Here is a 21146-nt window from a genome sequence, read left to right as displayed (position 1 = left end):
TCGAGCCTAAACAAGCTTAATAAATATGAATTATACATTTAAATTTTCATTAAATTAATTAAAAATAAATTATATATTTAAAAAATATATATTATTCTTATTAAAATTTATAAATTTATTATAATAAATAAATTTAATAGATTTTTCTATATATTTCATAAATAATATGCAAAATCAATAAATTAAATATCAAAACTATTATTTTTTCATCTAAAAGATTACTCATGAACTTACCAACGAACATGTTCACGAGCTAACGAGCCGAATACTGTAAAGCTTGAGTTTGGTTTGTTTATCTTAACGAGCCTCATTAAACGAGCTCAAACGAGCTTTTATCGAATCGAGCTTCGAATAGTTCACAAACGGTTTGGTTCGTTTACATCCCTACTGACCAGAGTAGTCATTTGAAATTTGTTATAAAAAATTTTTAAAATGGAAATTTTAAGGTTTGGTTTTAACTGTCATGATATACATATACATATTTTAAGTCAATTCATTTGTACAAGTCAAATTTATTTTAATTTTTTTCCTCTATAAAAAAATGAAAGAATGCACAATATTTAGTAGATTAAAATATTGCATTATTGAATTTAACGGTAAATTGCTAAAAAGTCCAAAAAGAAAACAATTTTGTTTTTAAGTTTTCGTGTAAAAAAAATTCGTTTGAAATCCTTGGCCATATGTATTTTTTTCTTATACATAAATCGGTACAAAATATTATATTTTAGTAGGGATGGTATACCGTACCATACCGAAAATCATATATAGTATATTATACCGAAATTTACGGTATAAACAAATTTATACTGATACCGTACCGAAATTTTGATATACCGATTTTATAACGGGCATACTGATTACCGAAATTGTACGGTATACCGAAATTTCGATACGGTATCGATATACATCGTTTTATACCGAAAAAACCTTATATTTTTAAAATTTTATAAATTTATTGTTTTAAAATATTACATATTTTAAACTTTTTATATATTTTTTTGGGTATTTCAGTATTTTGGTATATACCAAAAATTTCAAATTGCATACTGTTATCGTACCAAAAAGTTCGGTTTTGTTACCGTACCGTACCGAAAATTCGGCATTTTTTCGCTATGGTAATATTGGTATACCGAAAATTCGGTATTTTTTCCCACCACTATATTTGATACTAATTATTTCAGATCTAGTTCTAATATATGTTTTTTGAGTACCCAAAAATGTATAACAAATATTGATATTAATGGCACATTTGTATTTCAGATTAAATCATTGCAAAACATTAAAAATATGATAGTGATATATGATATTTGAGTATTAACCATTTTAGATCTGATACAAAATATAAGATTTTGAATATAAAACTGAAACAAATGTATTAATATCAACTTTTTTTTTAATATGTTTGGGTACTCAAAAATTGTATATTAGTACCCGATATGACATAGTTGATATTTGAATATCATATATTAATACTATATTTTCAATGTTTTTACTGATTTTCATCGTAAAAGACAAATGTGTCATTAATATCAGTACTTGTTATACATATTAAAGCAATCAAAAACAATATATTAATATCATATCTGAATGGTTGGTACTCAAATATCATATATTAGTATCATATTTTTAATGTTTTGTACTGATTTTCATATAAGAAAATACATGTGATCTAAGGGAGTGCAAACACATTTGTTGTGGATCAGATAGTGAAAACACGTAACTTTTCTGACAGAAACTGCAAACAAATTTAATTTTGAGTGTGAGGATTTGAAACAAATCTACATTAAATTTAATTACTTTAATAATTTCACAATATTAGTGACAATGTGAAGCATGAAAACGTAACTTCATGCTTTTTAAGCTTAAACGAGATTACTACGAGTTTAAGAGTATAATTTTTGTTAAACTATAATTTAATTATCTCAAACAAATAAATGAAAGTAAACAATACATAAATATAATAAATTTAAGTACGATGTAATAATATTTCGTCAGATTATAATTTAATATATTTTATCATTAATTTCATCTATCTTATCATCAAATACAAACTCAATTTAATTAGATTTTTGTTTAAAACATTAGCATTAATATTTCTTATAAATTGTGAAATGTCTACACATATCACATTTTCATTATCGTTATACTCAACTATTCGAGCTTGTACATTGGTGGCATCACTTGCCGATAAAATTTCTAATATATGTTTCTCTTCTTTTTTGTTGATCAAGCTTGTTTAAAAAAGTCGCACTTAAACATTATGAAACACGATTATACGTTGCTAACATCACTTATTAATAAAAATGGTTAATTTGTGTTCTCTAATTCTTATTCATCAATTTTGTTTCGTGGTTCTTTTAAGTCGCACTTTAGAGTAATTTTTAGTATAACTTAAGCATATTTAATGACGTTTAATATGATCGATTTTGACTTGTTTTTACTGCCTGAGCGTTTAGCCAAAGCGTAAAATGTCATATTAGCTATTATTCAAATTAATCAACAACATGTCTTTTACTTCTTTATTTTATTATAATCCAAGAATATCAAGTATTTATAATATAAACTACTACTATACTTGAACTCGGAAAAATAATTATAATATAATAAAATATTATAAGTAATATTTAATTATGGATACCAACATTTCTACTTCTTATTAAAATTTCTTAAATGAAACATAAAAAAAAATTCTTCCATTCAAATCTCAACGTCTTGTGTAAAGATTAAAATATATATTAAATTATAAAGCAAAACAAAACACTATATCCATTTTATTTTCTTCGTTTTAGAAAAAAATAAAGATCGATTTTTTCTCTTTGAAGCAAAAAACCAAGGAAGTTTGTGCTACTACTTGTTGTCATTAAGATATATTATTTTATCCATCTTTTTTCTTGAAATCCATCTCAAATATTTGTGTTTTTAAGTTTTCTTTTTCGATTCTCTTTACTTATTTGAAAATAGATACGCATGTGTAATTTCATTCGTAGCACACGGATATATAATGACTGAATATTACGTGAGATACTCATGATTGTTGAAATGAAAGTAGTTTTTGTTAGATTGAAAGTTTTAAAATTTTATGCCATTTTTATTTTTTGATTTTAATCAAGAAAATAATATGTCGGATACTATCTATGAAGATAAGATGAAATTATATATGAACAACTTTATGAGAAGTTCGTGAATGATTTTCTTGTGAATAATTAAAATACAAGAATTCCGCGAGCCATTTTTATTTTTGAATGCAGAGACAGATATCTTATTTTGGTCATCCACGAAAAAATATTACATTTTATACTAAGAGTATTACTTTTTATTGTTAATATCGGTATGATTGATCGGTCTCACAGATAAAGATTCGTGAGACCGTCTCACAAGAGACATACTCAAAAATCTATAATCAATTACATGGGTAATTTCATACTGAGCAAATATTTATTTCGACCATATGTATATTTTCTTTTTAAAAAAATCAACTTGCCAAGGTAAAACCTACGATTCAAATTCACGTTTCATCTCTAAGATGATCGAGAAACTAAGAAATTCGACAAATTACATGAATCTGCGCTGTTGCACAAAAAAATATATTATTTTTTTAATAAAGGTGGCAATCATATTCCTCCCAAGTTGCAAAAAATCTGTACGATAGTTGCGCAAAACTAGGACTTATACAATACTTTTGAAGCTGAAGATTTAAGCTTTTTAGCCTTTTCTCTAGGAGATGCGTGTGTCTTTAGTGTGTGCGACATAAACAAAATATGCTTTGTGGACCCTCATATCTTACTGACTTCCCATACATTGCATCTTTTTCATCTTCAACAACCCTTTGATGCTCCTAAATTAGCTCTACCGATTTTTCTTTCACATGTATATAAAATTTCTCCACCTGGGAAGGGAAAAAATACATCCTTTGAGTTTTATTTATTTTTTTCTGTTGAATCTTTAGTTTGGGATGTACTGTTGCCCAATTTGAATCGATTCTTTCAGGTTTAATTGGTTCGTGGTCCAATCTTGATTTGGAGTTCAGCTGTCTCATGTAAGTTCTTGACTAAAAGCAATTTTTATCCATTTGGTTCGGATCAAAGATTTTTACTTATTGGTTTGTTTGTTTTGAATTATTGGTGTCTGGTGTTGATGGGTTCTTCCCATGAGTAGAAATTCGCAGAATAAGGAGTCAAATACTTCTTTAAAATGATATATCTTTAAAATATTTTTATGCTTTTTGCAGCAAGCTTCTTCAAAATAATTAGAGATTTTAGCCTAGCCCTAAAAAAAATTTGGATTCTGCTTTAGGGATAAGGATAGATAAATGTACGAGGTTCTTATGAGGTGTAAATATTGAAACCTTGTTGATGGGAAAGACACCTGCGATTCAAAAGTTTGAGGATGTCACAGATTAATATCTTCGATGTCTGGAGATTTTAGGGACTTTGTGGTGACGTTGATTGGTGGGTGGATGTGATTTATAGTTTTATTGAAAGGGATTATGGAGGGGAATTCTTCATCAGGGAATCTGATGCAAGGTGGTTCTGGTTCTTATGGAGGTTTCGACTTGCATGGACCTTTGAGAGTTAATCCTCACCACCAGCAACATCTATTTTCATTTAATCATCAACAAAACTCAAATCCGAGACAAGGATCATCAGTTGTTCAACCCCCGATTCATGAAAATTTCCCTCTTACAATTCGAAGCACCCAAGATTGTGACCAGACCATATCCTTGGCAGACTTTAATAAACTGGACCGGGGAAAATCCGCGAGTGATGAAGATGAGCCGAGCTTTACAGAAGATGCTGCTGATTCGAGCAAAGGAAAGAAGGCCACTTGGCAACGTGTGAAATGGACCGACACTATGGTAAGGCTGTTAATTACTGCCGTTTCTTACATTAATGAAGAGGCATCCATTGAGTACGGGGCCGGTTCAAGAAGGAAATGTGCTAACTTGCAAAAAAAGGGGAAGTGGAAATCGGTTTCAAAAGTCATGGCAGAAAGGAGCCATTTTGTTTCACCTCAGCAGTGTGAGGATAAATTCAACGACCTTAACAAACGATACAAGAGGCTTAATGAGATTCTAGGGAAAGGAACTTCTTGCGAGGTCGTCGAGAATCCAGCACTTTTAGATGTGATGGATCATATTTCTGAGAAGGCGAAAGAGGAAGTTAGAAAAATTTTGAGCTCAAAGCATTTGCACTATGAAGAGATGTGTTCTTACCATAATGGGAATCGGTTGCATCTTCCCCCTGATCCTGAATTGCAGCATTCTTTGCGGTTAGCACTTAGGAGTAGAGATGATCATGATGAGAATGACGTGAAACAACATCCACATCATGATAATGATGATGTGGATCATGAAATGGAATTTGATGATCGATATGAATGCGAGGATGTTCAATGGAACATGGCTAAGCGGGTTAAGCTATGTCAGAGTCATCGAGATTTTAAAATGAAGAATTCTCTAGATTACAATAAAAGTTTCAATTTTCAGGCAGAAAATACTGATGCTGATGTGATTCAAGTGCCACCTGAAGGCACAAAAACAAATATGTCCCAGAAGGAGTGGATAAATGATCAGAACCTTCAATTGGAAGAACAAAGGCTATACATACAAACGCAAATGTTGGAACTGGAGAAAGAGAGGTTCAAATGGCAGAGGTTTTGCAGGAAAAAGGACCGAGAACTGGAGATGATGAAGTTGGAAATTGAGAGGATGAAACTTGAGAATGAGCGTATGGCTTTGGAACTAAAGCGAAAAGAAATGGGCATTGAAAGTAGTTAATCAACCTATGTAAGCAAAGGGCCGCTAGAATTTGAGGATTTGAAACACCTGTTTCTTTTGTTGATCAGTTTTGTATCCAGCTTAGGCGTGTCCTTTTGATTTAGATGTCAGAATCTGCATTTTATTTCAATATGTATCGTATGAATGACATCTTTGCACTTGATAAAGGATTTTGTCCATGTATGTCTGTAACTTTTTACTTATAATTTAATAGATACAGTGCTTTAGTTTTATATACCGTTTCCTAAGTCAAAGCTGGTCACTGTGGATTCAAATAGCTGCAGGGAAGAAACTGACTCCTAAGCTAGATTTTGTGCTCATTATTTGTAGGAGTTGTATGTAAATGCTAACCGTTTCTTGATCATTCGCACTGTATATTCTGTTGTACCTTACTACCGACTTATTGCTGAGATATCAACACCCGTACGTGGTTCACGGTAGTTGAAACGTATACAAGCATGCTTATGATCTGGTTCTATGGTTTGAGTTTTGAGATGTTCAACCAAACCTCAACATGACTCATGCTTTCGCCTCTCATTCGTGGTGAAAACTCAAGAATCTTAATGGATTTTTTTTTTTTGGAAAAACTGCATTTTTAGTTCTAGATATTTACCTTTTTGCATGAGTCATGCTTTCACCTCTCATACGCGATGAAAAATCGAGAATCTTAATGAATTTTTTTTAGGAAAAACTTTATTTTTAGTATTATACATTTACCTCTTTGAAATTTGTCTTTGATGTTGACAAATTTCAAGATTAACCACGTATATTTCATTTTTTATTGTTGATATTTTAGTCTTTTTTATCTGGATTACTGACGTGACAACGCACACATCAGCGTCATATTGTTTTCACGTTGAAAAAAAACTAAAAGTACAAACTAAGATCAAAATACTAGGAAAAAAAACTAAGATCAAAATGCTATTTTCTCTTCTTTTATTTAACTTATAACCAAAATTTCTACCACCTATGCTTCCATTACTCGGTCTTGCATTTAGTCTGTTTATTTTACACAATATCAACGACTTAGGCTGGCGCGATGTGCAGGTTTCTTGGCTTGTCACTTTTTTATGATTTGCAAGTTACTTTTCGTTAGTAAGACAGTAAGTGTTCGTTTTCTTCTTCCCTTGGAGGGAATAAAGAACGTCTGCAACATCCAAACCCCTATTTATATAGATGCAATAAAGTTTTTATAAATTAATTCGATAAATTAATAATATCTGAAAGATGATAGTTTTCTTTCCAAATTTGTAGAAATTTTATTATACCTTAATTGTTATGAAAATCGAATTGAATCGTATTATATGGAATAACTAGAGTATATTATATTTAATAGGGTAAAAATGAAAACAATGAAATTGAATGATTAACACATCATTCTCATTTATAGAATTATTAATTTTATTTCAAAATGAAAAAGGAAAATGGAAATATATATTTTTTAATAAATCGTATATTTTTTTCTAAGGGGTTCGATGGACGAGCAGATCCCACCGAATTAAATAAATAAATTCATCGTATCTCTTCTGCATAAAAGGCACAGAGTTCTGCCACTTTTGCGCTTTATTATTTTATTTTTTCAGCTGTAATCAGCAGAGGGCCTAGCTAGCTTAAAAAGGGCTCCTCCGCATGGTGCTTGGTGTTCCTGGGCTCAGGGGTAGCTCAGGAGACGGCGTTGCGGTGGCAGAAGCCCATGGAAGTGGCGGCGCTAGCGGTGGCAGCAGTGAGGTCGGAGCATCAAGCGCTGTTCAAGTCGGACGTGTGGGAGAAAGCGAGATAAATGGCGGCGGCGGGAATCGGTGGCCGAAGTAAGAAACTTTGGCTTTCTTCGTATCTTTTCAAATGAAATAGACGATAAAATCAACAAATAATATTAATATATGATCGAAGTAGAAAAGATGAATTTTGCACATATAAATCGAATGAAAGAAATAAGTTGCGAGAATGAATATGAGAAACAATTATTTTCGACGATGATGGAAAGAATACCACATTTTTACTTAAAAGATTTTACGGATTTACATTAGCGACGGTTTTTGCTTAAACCGTTGCAAATAGCGACGGTTTATGTTAACCCGTCGCCAATACTGTCGCCGATTTATCTTTTATTTTAATTTTTAAATCCGTGCCCCCACTTTTTTTTCTTTTTTTTTTTAAAAAAATTTAAAATATGAATCTGGGCACAGTAAATCCCGGATTGTTATAATTTTACAAATCCTCACATTTTGTCACATTTTACAATTATTTTATTAATTTATAATATTTTTTAAAAAAACCCAGTCCTTCTTAGTGTTTCTAAAATACATACTCTATATATTTATTAGTGTTGAAATTACTCGAGTAATTGTTGGCTAGTGGGCTGTATACTTACCATTTGTCTACTCAAATGAAAGACTTTTTGATTTGGACGTGCTCTCGAGACTAACGTGGGGTGTATTCAATTCAGAATTTTGATGATTTTTAATGATTTTTTCAAATAATAGACTTTTATGGATTTGATAGATATTTATTGACTTTCACAGAATCTCACATATTTACGTGGATTTATGTTGACTTTTTTGCAAGATTTTTATAGGCTTTTGTGGATTTTTTTTATAGAATTTTATAAATTTTGTACTTAATTATAACATATTATTTTTTTATTAATTTCTTTGAACCAATAATTAATTGACATATATAACATATTCAGTTTGAAATTAGTTTCAATATTTATATTAATAAATAAATTTACTTATTTAAAAGTTAAATCATTTAATCATTTAAAAGATAAAATATATATAGAAATACACTTCGAAAATTTGAGAGAGTGATATAAATAGATGAGAGGAGAGAAGATAAGAAGAGATGTAATGTAAAGCGACGAAGAGAAAAATAAATAGCTTGTGTATGAGTTAGAAGTTTTAAAAATCCATCCAAATCTTTGGGTTGAACCAAATACAATTTTTTACAATTTATAGTTGTACCTTAGACTTTAATGTTTGTATGTTAATGAACTCCATGAAGTTATTAAAACTCTATGGAAAATTTGAATACCTAAAGACTTTTATAGAGTTTTTAAAAGTCAATGTCGAATACCACTTGACTTTTTAAAACTCTATGAAAGTCTCTTTTGAATATCACTAGACTTCTATAGAGTATGTAAAAGTCTTAATTGAATATATATAAACTTTTAAAATCTACAAAAGTAATTAAAAGTCAATAAATCTCGTATATTGAATATCCCTGAATAAAATTTTAACTCTTCGATTTTTTTTTGTTTCTTACTAAGGAGGTAGTATAATTTGAACATACATCTAACTTTTAGTTTAAATATTTGTGGTGCAGTATCATAGGTGGGCTGTACAGTTTTCTCGTGGGGTACGATAATATAAAGCCCAAATAAGTTCGGATCCTTGGGTCGCGAATAAATCTATATATATTATTAATTCGTGAGTTCATTCTATAAAAGATCTGCTGATTTGATTTATACTAAGAAATTTAATTTGAGAAGTGATTTCAAATTAAATCTCTCTTATTATTATTTTTTAAATATATCGTGATTAATAGTTGTGCAGTACGAGTTTGAGTTGATAAACACTAAACTCAATATTGACATACTAAATTCATTAAAAAAATAGATTTTTTTTATAAGTCCAACGCCCCCATTAAAGAACGAGTAGGTCTCTTGTGAGATGGTCTTACGAATTTTTATTTGTGAGATGAATCAATTCTACCGATATTCACAATAAAAGTTAATACTCTTAGCATAGAAACTAATATTTTTTCATGTATGACCTAAATGAAGGATCTGTCTCACAAAATAAGACCCGTGAGACCGTCTCACACAAGTTTTTGCCATAAAAAATTTATGTTATGATAATTATTCTTTCTTGTAAATAAAAAAACACTTAATTAAATGAAAGTGAGATTATACACGAAATTTAAAATTCATTTTTTTCATTTAAACAAAAACAAGCAAATCCTTAATGGGTCTATCCAGAATCAAAATGATTCTCACATAAATTCTAGACTTCGACCTAAATTTGAGACTAATTTAACCCAAATTCAAGACTTTTAAGGATAGCTAAATTTACTTATTTTCATAGGTATAAAAATGAATTTTGCTCTCTGAAAAAGTTGATTCATATTTTGAAAAGGAAAAGAAAATAAAAAGTGTTTGGACTCTGCGCCCAGCCGCCCACTCCACATTCCACTTCACTCTAAGCTTTTGCGAGGACTCGATCTTCAGATGTGTATGTTATCATATTGATCTCTGTTCGCGTGATTTTTCTTGGAGCATGGTATACCTTTCTCGCTTCTCATTCTTTTTCCCCTCATCAGGATAATTTTTCGAGGTTTTTCACTTGTTATTGTGAATTGCTGTATTATGCTTCGGTTTCATTCTCGGTTTCCTTCTTTTCCCTGCTTTGGGAGTCAAACCTTTACCATGTTTAACTATTTGAATTTTTTGCATTTTAATCATTTTTTTCCGGGTTATGTCCCAACTTTAAATTTCGACTGAAGTTGTGGAAATTTGATCGTATTTAATAAGTTGCTAGCGTGGCTAGATTTTTTGATGTGGTGACTATGAGCTTGAAACTCTTTTGGGGTTCTACTTGCTTAAAAAAATACGAAAATTTTAATTCTTGGCCTTTATTTTCTCTATTTTTTTTGTGATATGTAAGCAGTGGATCTAAGTTTTAGCTAAAGGGTGAAATAGGATTATCCTGGCAATACTATAATTTTTGAAAAATTGCGTTTTTTTTGTTAGGCTTATCGTATGACTCTTTCTGGAACTTCTTTTTATCATTTCATTTCTTTCATCTTTATGCCTGTGATAGAAGAAATTGTAACTATATTTTTCTCTTTTATGACCCTGCTTCTTTAATTGAGAAGTGGTGTACAATTTAATCATGCAGGAGACCACGTGTTTGCAGTGTGGCTATAGAGGATGCACCAATGCTTTTGTATATTGTGTCAAATGTCTAGATGTTGCCGTGCATCGGTAAGCTGCATATTGCTGAAGTATAGTTACCTTTTGTGTTATTTTTTGCTTGACCTAATATTTTGAGTAGCGTGGACAATTGATTTGAAAAACACAGTCTTTTCACTTATCTTTTGGCTCTGATTAAATGAGTCACAATTAAACATGAACATGTGCATGCTAATCAGCTTCCTACTTCTCCGCGCTCAAGATTATCCCGAACTGTAGTTGATGCTTTCTTGATTCTTCATTTCCCACTCGAGTCCCAGAGAACTAGAATGACTTGTTATATGGGCATTTGCCATGTGCTGATGACATTTACAGACAACCATTTGTGATAAAGAAGTAATCAGCAGACAGCTTTTTACCCTAGTCTTTCAGGTTCACACTATCATGGATTTTTTCTTTTATTTTTTTAATCCTGCTTTTCAGCTATTGTCTGGATGTAATATCGGGTTACAATGAGTCCATCCATTGGGTTTGTGATGAATGCAAAGATGGAGCTCAAAACAGAAAATCAACAGTTGATAGCCATACATGTGCTGAACCCGCCATCAAGCCCATTTGGATGTGAGAAAAATTAATCTCATCACACCAAGTTTGTGAAAAAATGCATTTGTTTTACTCACGCGTAGCTTTAATTGCTACTTCCTTGCTGACAGGGGAAGTTTCCACATATGGAACAAAAAACCCAGCATGCTTGATGGAGTCATAGCACACGTATCTACAAGAGCGTGCCAAGAAGTGCACGCAGAGTCAAGTCAATTTCAACCTGTGCTACACCTGGAAATGCTTCCCAAGTCTGCTGTTTGGCCAAAAAGCTTTGAGATATCAGAACTTAGTTGGGACAATATTGCACTCTATTTCTTTCCATCGGAGATAAGGTGTTAGTAATGATTTTTCTCTGTATCTTGTTCTCTTTCTTTTTTATGTTTTATACGCTCTAACCATACAGTTTTTAAAATTTCTACATGGAAGTGAATGGAATTTTGATATTTTCGTTGATGAAATGATGCATAAAGAACTTGCCATGAGAGCCTTTGTGCAGAATGCTGAGCTCTTGGTCTTTACTTCGAGGGATTTGCCTTCACTTTACTGGAGTATGTTTGTGTCATTTTCATGGCTAATGTTCATTTTTGCGCTTATTTTACAGTTGCACTGGGATTCTTGTTCTTTATACCATATCTACTAAGCCTCCTAGAATAAAACTACTCTGCAGGGTTCCAAGACAGATATTATCTATGGGGAGTATTTAGAGGAAAGCGCCGCCCCCCGTCAAATTCTCATTCATGCAGAGAGGAGTTGGGAAGACACGTGATGATGCATGGTGTTGATGGATGTAAAATTACTGAAACAATGAAGAGTTGTGATGCTCGTAGTTTGCTTGATACCCTGAGAAAAGGTAATAGTTATGGTTCAAGCACCGGTTGTGGTAATTTTTTAGGAGGTTAATTGATGCATTGTAGCTTCCTTTTGTACTTTTGCTTTTGAGAAAGGCGTACCGCAGGAGGATAAAACGAGAACTTGTATACATGATGGTTGGGAACAGCCCAAACCTGTGAATGATTCAAGACATAAGGCAGAGTGTCACTGTCATCACTGTGGTTTTGTGCCATCACTTGGGGGGCTCTCACATCTTAAGGCACATTTGGGGGGAGAGGACCCAAGAATTCATGTACCAGGATGCTGTAAGGTGCCGCCAGAAGTCAAAAGAATAATAGCTGACTCGATCTCTGGATGTGTCCAAAACAAGAAAGCACAGTGTGTAAAGAATATTCAAGGTGTACCTTAAGAGAGTGATGATTGTATATGTTTAAATTTTGTGGCAGTTGAATAGTTTTAAGTGACTGAAATTTTTCTGTACCAGAGTAGCATTGTCTTACATTCTTTCTTACTTTTGAAGTAGCAACCACAGGAAAATCTCGTATGAGGGGAAGGCCGCTAGATGATGCTTGGGACCACGCCATGCCAATAGATGATATAAGGCAGGGCACAAAATGCAAATATTGTAACTTTTTCTCTAAACGTGGTGGAATTACTCGTTTAAAAGCACATTTGGGTGGAGGTGATCCTACAATGCGAATTAAAGGTTGCCCTAACGTGTCCCCGGATATCAAAATTTTGATGGAAAAAGAGATGAAAACATTTAATGAACGGCCAAAGAGACCTTTCCAAGGTAAGGCATCTATTAGTTGGTAACATTGGTAAAGTATCCTCTTTAAAGCCTCATGCATCCACATGGAACAAATATGCGGTGGGAATGGTTCTAGGATTTATAATGTGGAAAGAGACGATTCAATGGATTCGTGGGATGAAACTTGTATTCTTACTATATATATAATTAATTTTGTTTTAGTTTAGGCCACCTCTTTCGAAGTTCAGGGTCCTGCATTATCTTAGCATTCTTTCTTTCTTCGAAAATAGCAGCCACAACGAAATCATCGGGAAGGGGAAGGCCACTTGATGATGCTTGGGAACATTGTTTACCGTTGGATAACATAAGACAAGGCGCAAAATGCAAATACTGCAACTTTGTTTCAAAACGTGGTGGAATTGCTCGTCTGAAGGCACATTTGGGTGGCGGTGATCCTATAATGCGGATTAGAGGTTGCCTAAACGTGTCAGTGGAAGTAAAAAAATTGATGGCAGAAGGGATCAAGAGATGTATGAAAACGCCCAGTGAGCAATCTGCTGGAGGAATTTACAAGGTATGTTCTCTTTCCATGGTAAGACTTTTTTTAGTTGGTGAGAAAAATTCAAAATTACTCTTTCTTCTAAATCTTAACTTACAGTTTCAGAGAAGTTACGCATAGAATCTCTAATCTTATTTTGGTCCTGTGCTCTTTCATTCTCGCAATACAAAAGTTCATATGTCGAGCCACGATACTTTTTATGCTAATTGTACTTAACTAAAAAACACTTATATGTATACTTTTTTTGCAGGATATGAAAATATAGCAACATAAATACAAAGGATTTTCTCCTCCCGGAATACTACTCTAAAAATTGGTCTTAAAAATCAGTTCATGTGAAGTACTCAGAGCTGAAAAGATGCCATCTGAAATAACAGCACCGGAGATTCCATTAGCTTCAGTGCCTTGGCAGATTTGATGATTCACACCAATGACACGGAAAATATGATGCTGTCGTTTGTTGAAGGGTTCGAAAAAGAAGGTTTTTTCATTCTCCCAGATTAGAATATAAGTGTTTTGTTTCTTTATGGGATTTTAGTTGACGTTCATGTCCCTTTTTACGTGTTCCTGATCCAGTACACGCCATAAGAACATAAAAAATTAGAATTGTAAACAAACTTTGTGTCTATGACAAGTTTTGAGGACAAAAGTTTGTTGCATTTGCACTGTTTGTATGTTTGAGGATGAAAATGTTGTTGGCCGTTCTTTTTAAATAAATAAATGTCGTTAGAGTTTGATTATTGAAAATATAAATATAAGATATGTTTTTGTTTGCCTAAAGATTGGAAATGCTCCGAGAAAAATGGAAACATGGATTATTGACCGTTGATAGAAGTTGACTAGACTTTATTATTATTATTAGACGAAGTTGAGGAGACTTCTTGCAATTTTATTTTTTATTTTTAACGGCCTATTAACAATGAGTCGTTTCATGAAAAAATGATTGTGTGTTTATCTTGAAACAATTTTCTCTTTTTATGAATCTTAATAGCACGTGCGAAATATTGGCAAAAAGACAGAACCCGACTCTTTGGCCCTTTTTTTTTTCTCGAGTTAAATTTTGGCATATGAAATGAAACCGGACTCCTTTTCACCCGTGATTGCAAATTTGATCATTTTTTTAAAGAACGAGTCCGATGAATAAAAGAAATTTGAAAATTTCCAATCAAATTATCTTATAAAAATAAAATCACAAGCCGGAGTACTAGAAACGGAGTGACCCCAACTTACTCGAGAACTTGGCATGAAATTCTGATCCTGTCCATATATTTTGCTCCCAACAAAATTGAAAATTTTAGATGAAATCTATTTCTGTTTTTATATTTTGTTCCACATTTTCTCCATTAATGAGGTTTCGCATAGGCAGAAGTAATAAAGTGCAAGTAAGTGTTGAAATGGTTTAAGGTATTTGAGGAAGAAATTTGCAGGAAGATTTGGAGGATGTTGATTTGTGGGGGGAAATAGACTTGAATGTCCTTAATTTTTCTGAATTGGGTCAAAACATTTATTATTATTATTGTTTACCTGAATTTATCTTATGATTTCTTTTCTTTTCATTTTTTTTTCCCTAATATCTAAAGTCATTAAATTAAATAGTATATAAAATACACCATGGGCTCTGAAGCATTGGATCCAAAATGCTGGGCCACAAACATGGGCGTGATTCCGTGGCCCAAAATAACCAAACTCCCACATTCATAAAAGAACGGGCTTCTCTTATTGTTATATACTGTTTGCTTCCACACTATAGTTCGTCCCTTCGGGGACATCCGATAAAATTGGAACGATACAGAGAAGATTAGCATGGCCCCTGCGCAAGGATGACACGCATAAATCGAGAAATGGTCCAAATTTTTTTTTCTCCAGTTTTCCCAGAAGCCCTAAATGATGAATTCTTTCTTCAGCTGTGCTGTGAATTTCTCTGTGGTCCATAAACTTTTGGATTTGCTCTGAGTTTTACTTCAGTCCACCAGTTCTGCTAAATGGCTGAGATGAAAAGATTTAGGGTTATGTAATTGTAAAAAAACAGCATTTGTGGACATTTTTGTTGCTCTATCATGTGCTGCCAATGATCTTGTTTGTCCAATGTAAATGTCAGATCCACAAAATCTTCGCTCTTCAAAAAAATAAATAAATAAATAAAAGAGCATATTGTATGAAGTATCTACTGTTTTCCAATTAAGTCTGCGATTATCTTGTGATTTCTAAAGGCACGCCTTCGATGGGATACCGAATGTATGAATTAACCTAAACAATTTTTTTTAATTAAAAAATTCGAATTTATGAATTAACCGACCAAATTTTTTTAGTTACATTGGTAACTCACTCATGTTTTTTCATCCAAAATTTGTTCATCCGTGTTATTAATATTAGCACTTTTGTAATTGCAAAATTTTTAACATTATTATTACTTATTTCATATGATTTGTATTATTATTTCCATCAATATTATTAGGTTTTTAATTTAAATAATAATAATATAATATCACCACCAAAATTTTAAATATACATAATAAAAATAAGGGGCACGGATTTGAAACACCATTTTATCATAATATATATATTTTAATATTGATATTTTTGTAAAAAAAATTTATTTCACGTATTTTTTTAAATATAAAAAAACAAATTAATATAAATAAATAAATAATATATAAAAGCTCAAGTTGGATACTAATCGAGCTCAATTTAAACGATCAATAAGTTAACCCAACTCATCTTACACTTCAAGCTACGATAGATTCTCAAATTCCATTTCGAATCAATGATTCCATTTTTATGCAACCAAAAACAGATTCAAATATACAACTATCGAAAATGTGCAAAAGTACATATTATTTGTCCAATGGCAAAAAAAAAATCTGCTCAAGTACAAGCTGTCTTTATTTATTTATATATTTATTTAGTTTTGAAGAAACAAGTGGTCTGTCTATGTGGAGAAAGTTAAAAATCATACAACACCCGTCATTCGGTAGTTCTCTTAGAGATTAAAAGTGATCTTCCCTGTGAACTCAGTTGGTAAAGAATAGCATTTGTGCTCCAAGAAAATTTTCCAGGAATCACCAAACACTGCTGAAAATGGCTACTCATTGCATTATTGAGGATTCCACTTAATGCTGCATCCGACACTGGTGAAACGAGAGCTGAAGCTTACAATTTTCCATCCTCAAAACAATTTTTAGTTTGTATTATATCGAATTTAACATCGCAATAGAGGACACAGAAAAAAGAAAGCAGGATGACTGGATGAGTGAATACCTGGGCTTCTGAATCGCGTTTACGGGTTGTCCACTTAGAACTCTGTCTATTGCTAAGCTCAAGTCCCTAAAAACAGCATCAAATAATCCTTATGAGCACGTGACCAAATTTTTCGATCAAGTAAAAGCTTCCTAGCTTGATGTAAGTATGTAACCTTCCTGTGATGGGAACATTGCTACCGGGTCGTGAATCATCAAACTGTCCGTGGTATACTAACTCGAAAGGCCTGCGACCATCCTGCCACCGGAATAATAATTCACTACCAACAACAATTAAAATTCATTTGCTCTTCAAAGTTATTATAATAGTCTATGTATCAAGATAATAATAAGAATCCAAGGAGTTACCTTTTTGAATAAGAAAAATTCTGGTGTGCAAACTGCTCCAAAATTTCTTGCAACATCTTGCGACTAACAAAATAGAAAAACAAAATAAACAGTGAAATTTTTTTGATCAACCGCATTTCTTGTGAGCAGAACAGCTTATCAAATCAACTGAAGAAGGTAGATATTAAGTTGCATTTGGTTGACTTGAGAGATTAATAATCCAATCCATACAAATGTTTGGTTGTAATTTTATGTATTAATTATTTTTCACACATTGATGTGATAATTAATTATTTATCTTACATCAATTAAATCATTAAATTAAAATTACATTATTATTATTTTACATCTTTCTTTTATTTTTACTATTAACTATTGGAAAAAAAATTTGAATTTCACATCTTATCTCAAATTTAATCGAAAAAACCAAACATATTATTATTATTCAATATTGTTTCACACCCTACTCAAAATATTTTAATTACCACAACATCATTTATCTATACAATCTCATCAACCCAACTAAACTGACCCAGCAACATTTTTTTTCCCGACAGCAAGAATGCATCATTATAAATTGAATAAAAAAAATCAATATGTAAAAATAATAAATCTATTGATTGCAAATATTCCGATTAATACTGGCATTAACAAATGATGTTATGATACAATAAAAGAAATGGATACGCCAAAATTTACTTCAGAGACAGAAGCTAGATATTCGAAATGCATACCTCGTCATAAAGATACGGAAAATGATACTTTAATACTTTTGCATCTTCAGCCATGTAATCAGGTCCATCCTGTGAGGAATAAGGTAATTTTGGATGAATAATTCAATGGCTTCAACATGGGTCAAGTTCTAAGATCTATGGCAATCTGAACCTGTGGATGAGTGGTCTCAGAGTTTGAAGAAATTGCTATTACTGCAAGCCCTTTCTGCAACAAAAGTATACAAGGGTAAATACATCTGTATGTGTGACGTTACAACAAAAGAGAAACAGCAAAGGAACCATAATTAGCTTGCCTTCATGTAAAAGTTTGAGAGCTTTACAATATCTTTCTTCAAATGTTTAACAAATGGGCAATGATTGCAGATGAACATAACCTGCATCAGCACACAGATTGCTTCCACAAAGCTTGAAAACGACGAAAACCGAAGAAAGATGGGAACAACAAGAAGAAAGCAAGCATTGTATACTGGGACAGAACCAGCAACGAGCGAGATGCAAGCCAATGAAGATGAAATTCTATACATATCTTTTCTGAACCTACAAGGTTCACTTCCCAAATCCATTGAATCGCCCCCTCAGCCCCAGAAACCTTGAATTTGGTCAAAGACCTTGTATTTTTCTTTCTTCCAAAATCCCATTGTTAAGGGCTCATAAAAATATCAATTTCATCGGGGAAAAAGGTTATAATTTTACCTTCCTGTCACTCAACTAAATTCCTATCTCGAGCTGATATCTATTGGGAAAATGGAAGCAAAAAGGAGCAGTATAATTCAAATAAAATAAAAATGAGGCAGAATACAACATAGTTTCAGTCAATCATGTTTGAATTACATTACCAAAATCAACAAAATAAAATGATACCCTCTTACATGAATAATAAAATATCAATACCAGCAAAGCCGGGTAAGATTCAAAATCCTCCAGTTTCCACAAATTTCCAGTCAGCGGCTCTGGAAGCTACAATCCAAATTCCCATGTTATAAATAAACAAAAATACCCATAAATTAAATATACTCAATTTACCATGAAAATTTTCACAAACCTCAAAATCTGGTGCTCTGAAACCTAGAGATACCCTTTTGGACTCGTCTCTGGCAGCTCGAATCACAAGCATTCTTGAGGGCGGTACAGTGGTCCCACGACTCAGAGGATTGAAACCCATGATTGAATAGCATTTCGAAGATGATAGAGAAGAGCTAAAAACTCTGGTCGCGGCTAACGTACGCGGGAGCGTGAGCAGCGATATGGTGACAGTTAAGGTACCCGCCATGGCTATGGGAAAATTGTCACCTCCAAATAATGATGATACGCCAACTACACGCGTCTGTGTTAGTTGGAAACTTCATGGGCTTAATATTGGGCCACTATCATCTATGGTCCAATAACCATATAACATCTCAATTTGGGCCAGAACCAATATCCAAACAGACGTTTTACTTCTTCTCAATTAGATCTTTTTATTAGCTCATTATGATTTTTAATATTATTTATCGAACGTTTTTTTTCATATTTTGTAAAAAATAAATTGTTGATTTCGAAATTTTTACTAGCATATTTCTTTGTGTTAATAATATTTTTATGAAATAAACTTATTTAATATGATATTTTGAGTTAAATATTTTCTTTTTCTTCAATATTATAGTACTATGAGTTCCATTTATTTTAAACTTTCCTATATTCATTTTATACTAAAACAAAGGGAAAAAAATATAGTATCAACTGTACTCTGGTTTGATGACATGCTACAAAAATCCCTTTTTCCTTATTGTGACTATCTCGAAGATAAAAATATAAGGCAAGTCGGCCTTCATAGGACTAGTTTGTAGCTATGACATCGCCCCCGATTTGTAACTTTGATGCCAGAAGAGTTGCAAGTCATCACCACGAACACTGCTGTGTATTTTCTGTATGCACATGCTCGAATCTGTTCAATTATCAGGAAATCGGGCAAAGACATGGAAGAGTCGAAAAAGATGGAACGGAATGACTTCCTTTATAAGGTTCTTCGGATCTTATTGCGGTGATATACACTAGTGTTTGTGTGATATGTTCTAATTGCTTTTATTCTTTGCTTGTCTTATATAAAACAAAAGTCAAATATCAAATTCGAAATTAACACAGTATAGAATTACGGTTAACCAAATTCAAAGTCAACACACCATTCACATCAATCATTCTTATTTACTTTTGCAAAAGATAGGGTGGTCAATAGACTTGGCTCATCCTGATGAACGCAGGTTGGGACTTCAAAAATTCCTTGTCTGTTACATACTCATACCCAAAAATTAAGATTTTATGACATTTTTAGCAACCATTTTACATCTGTAGTTTGTTCAGTACTACTGGGTTTTTTTGGGTATGGTTGCTATATTTCACTTTCTATGATATTGAATCTTGCTCGACTCCGTCAATAGAAAAACGATATAAATCGTTGTCATCGTTTATATATGTCGTCACCGCGGCAATCTTCAGCTCCGCCGCCATCGTTGCCCATCTCGTGGCTGCTGCGACGGTTCTGTCACCTTGTCAGTTGTCGCCGTTGATGTGGATGTCTCCTCTGCCACGGCTGTATCCGCAGCAATCTCCGTTGTCTCCGTCTTATTCATCGTACCCGTCGGAACAAAAAAAGAAAAAAATTTGACGAGGGTAGTTGTTGTTTAACTTAAAATTTTAAACTTTTTATCAACCCAGGGGAATTTAATGATATTTTATGTGTGTGTTATTTTTGTATCGAATTTGTAGGGGATAACCTATAGATTTAGGTTGATTTTGTGCAATTAATTGTATTTTATGTGTCTATAATATTTTGTACGGAATGATTTATGTACCTAATAATATATTTTGAAAGGTTTAAATTTTGGTGAGCATCAGTTTTTTTGGGAAAGTTTCAATTTTTTGAGGAAATTTGTTTAAATGATCAGCATCAAATAAATCCCAATTTGTAAATTTAAGATGCTTGTTCGAATATCTATGAGTTACTAAATGATTAGACAAATTTTAAAATAATTATTGAGTTATTAAATAAAATAATTATTTATGACAAATAAATTGAAATTTTTTTGTTTAAATAGCGTAAGTTGCTCGAAATATCTAAACATAAACTCAACTGTTGTGTCAGTTCTTGTTAAGATAAAACATGTTTGAAGTCTATGAAAGAATGGTTTTATTATCAAGTCCAAGAAATTTGCATGGAACATGCACATACGTTAGTTGCTCGCTGATTTTTTTATTTAGTGATGTAATTTATAAAATACTATAAATAAGTCAGTACAAATTTACTGTAGTTAAACTTCAATTATTCAAATCAATTCAACATGTTTATTTAATTAATTAGTTTTTTAAATAATAATAATAATTTTCAATATTAATAAATAGTCGAACTTAAAAAATTTGGTT

The 21146-nt window shown here is 32.2% G+C and overlaps 3 protein-coding genes and 1 non-coding gene across 5 annotated transcripts; 3 read left to right on the top strand and 1 right to left on the bottom strand.

The window, feature by feature from the left end:
• Positions 1-3715: 3715 nt before the first annotated feature.
• LOC142545900 (uncharacterized) lies at positions 3716-6009 on the top strand. Its single transcript, XM_075653331.1, has 3 exons — positions 3716-3914; positions 3988-4036; positions 4229-6009. The coding sequence occupies exon 3, from the start codon at positions 4487-4489 to the stop codon at positions 5774-5776; it is 1290 nt and encodes a 429-aa protein (XP_075509446.1). The 5' UTR covers positions 3716-3914; positions 3988-4036; positions 4229-4486; the 3' UTR covers positions 5777-6009.
• A 3876-nt stretch (positions 6010-9885) lies between these two features.
• LOC142545899 (uncharacterized) lies at positions 9886-14170 on the top strand. Its single transcript, XM_075653330.1, has 10 exons — positions 9886-10056; positions 10675-10760; positions 11172-11309; positions 11402-11623; positions 11718-11839; positions 11959-12141; positions 12236-12520; positions 12643-12915; positions 13164-13447; positions 13683-14170. Exons 1-10 carry the CDS (start codon positions 10054-10056, stop codon positions 13695-13697), a joined length of 1611 nt encoding a protein of 536 aa, XP_075509445.1. The 5' UTR covers positions 9886-10053; the 3' UTR covers positions 13698-14170.
• A 1015-nt stretch (positions 14171-15185) lies between these two features.
• LOC142547860 (U6 spliceosomal RNA) lies at positions 15186-15288 on the top strand. The gene has a single exon (XR_012820751.1). It is a non-coding gene; the product is annotated as a U6 spliceosomal RNA (small nuclear RNA).
• An 821-nt stretch (positions 15289-16109) lies between these two features.
• LOC142545898 (uncharacterized) lies at positions 16110-19058 on the bottom strand. 2 transcript variants are annotated; one of them, XM_075653329.1, is made up of 9 exons: positions 18793-19058; positions 18642-18707; positions 18044-18124; positions 17902-17955; positions 17751-17819; positions 17038-17100; positions 16845-16927; positions 16691-16756; positions 16110-16560 (listed from the first exon to the last, which is right to left on the bottom strand). In XM_075653329.1, the coding sequence occupies exons 1-9, from the start codon at positions 19018-19020 to the stop codon at positions 16527-16529; spliced, it is 744 nt and encodes a 247-aa protein (XP_075509444.1). In that variant the 5' UTR covers positions 19021-19058; the 3' UTR covers positions 16110-16526. The 2 variants fall into 2 exon arrangements, with proteins under 2 accessions (XP_075509444.1, XP_075509443.1); XM_075653328.1 differs by having other exon boundaries at positions 16110-16756.
• Between the last annotated feature and the right edge of the window lie 2088 nt (positions 19059-21146).

The sequence above is a fragment of the Primulina tabacum genome, chromosome 5 (assembly GCF_025594145.1).
Source record: "Primulina tabacum isolate GXHZ01 chromosome 5, ASM2559414v2, whole genome shotgun sequence".
Taxonomy (NCBI): Eukaryota; Viridiplantae; Streptophyta; class Magnoliopsida; order Lamiales; family Gesneriaceae; genus Primulina; species Primulina tabacum.
This window is presented reverse-complemented; position numbering and strand designations above follow the sequence as displayed.

Bases quoted from the DNA above. Each gene is read 5' to 3' on its own strand.
- LOC142545900 (XM_075653331.1), top strand. From the start codon at position 4,487: ATGGAGGGGAATTCTTCATCAGGGAATCTGATGCAAGGTGGTTCTGGT.
- LOC142545899 (XM_075653330.1), top strand. The intron at 10,761-11,171 runs GTAAGCTGCATA...CCTGCTTTTCAG, and splicing joins CTAGATGTTGCCGTGCATCG to CTATTGTCTGGATGTAATAT. The intron at 12,521-12,642 runs GTGTACCTTAAG...TTACTTTTGAAG, and splicing joins GTGTGTAAAGAATATTCAAG to TAGCAACCACAGGAAAATCT.
- LOC142545898 (XM_075653328.1), bottom strand. From the start codon at position 19,020: ATGGCGGGTACCTTAACTGTCACCATATCGCTGCTCACGCTCCCGCGT. The intron at 17,820-17,901 runs GTTCAGATTGCC...TATTCCTCACAG, and splicing joins CTGAGACCACTCATCCACAG to GATGGACCTGATTACATGGC. The intron at 17,101-17,750 runs GTATGCATTTCG...CTATTTTGTTAG, and splicing joins TTCCGTATCTTTATGACGAG to TCGCAAGATGTTGCAAGAAA.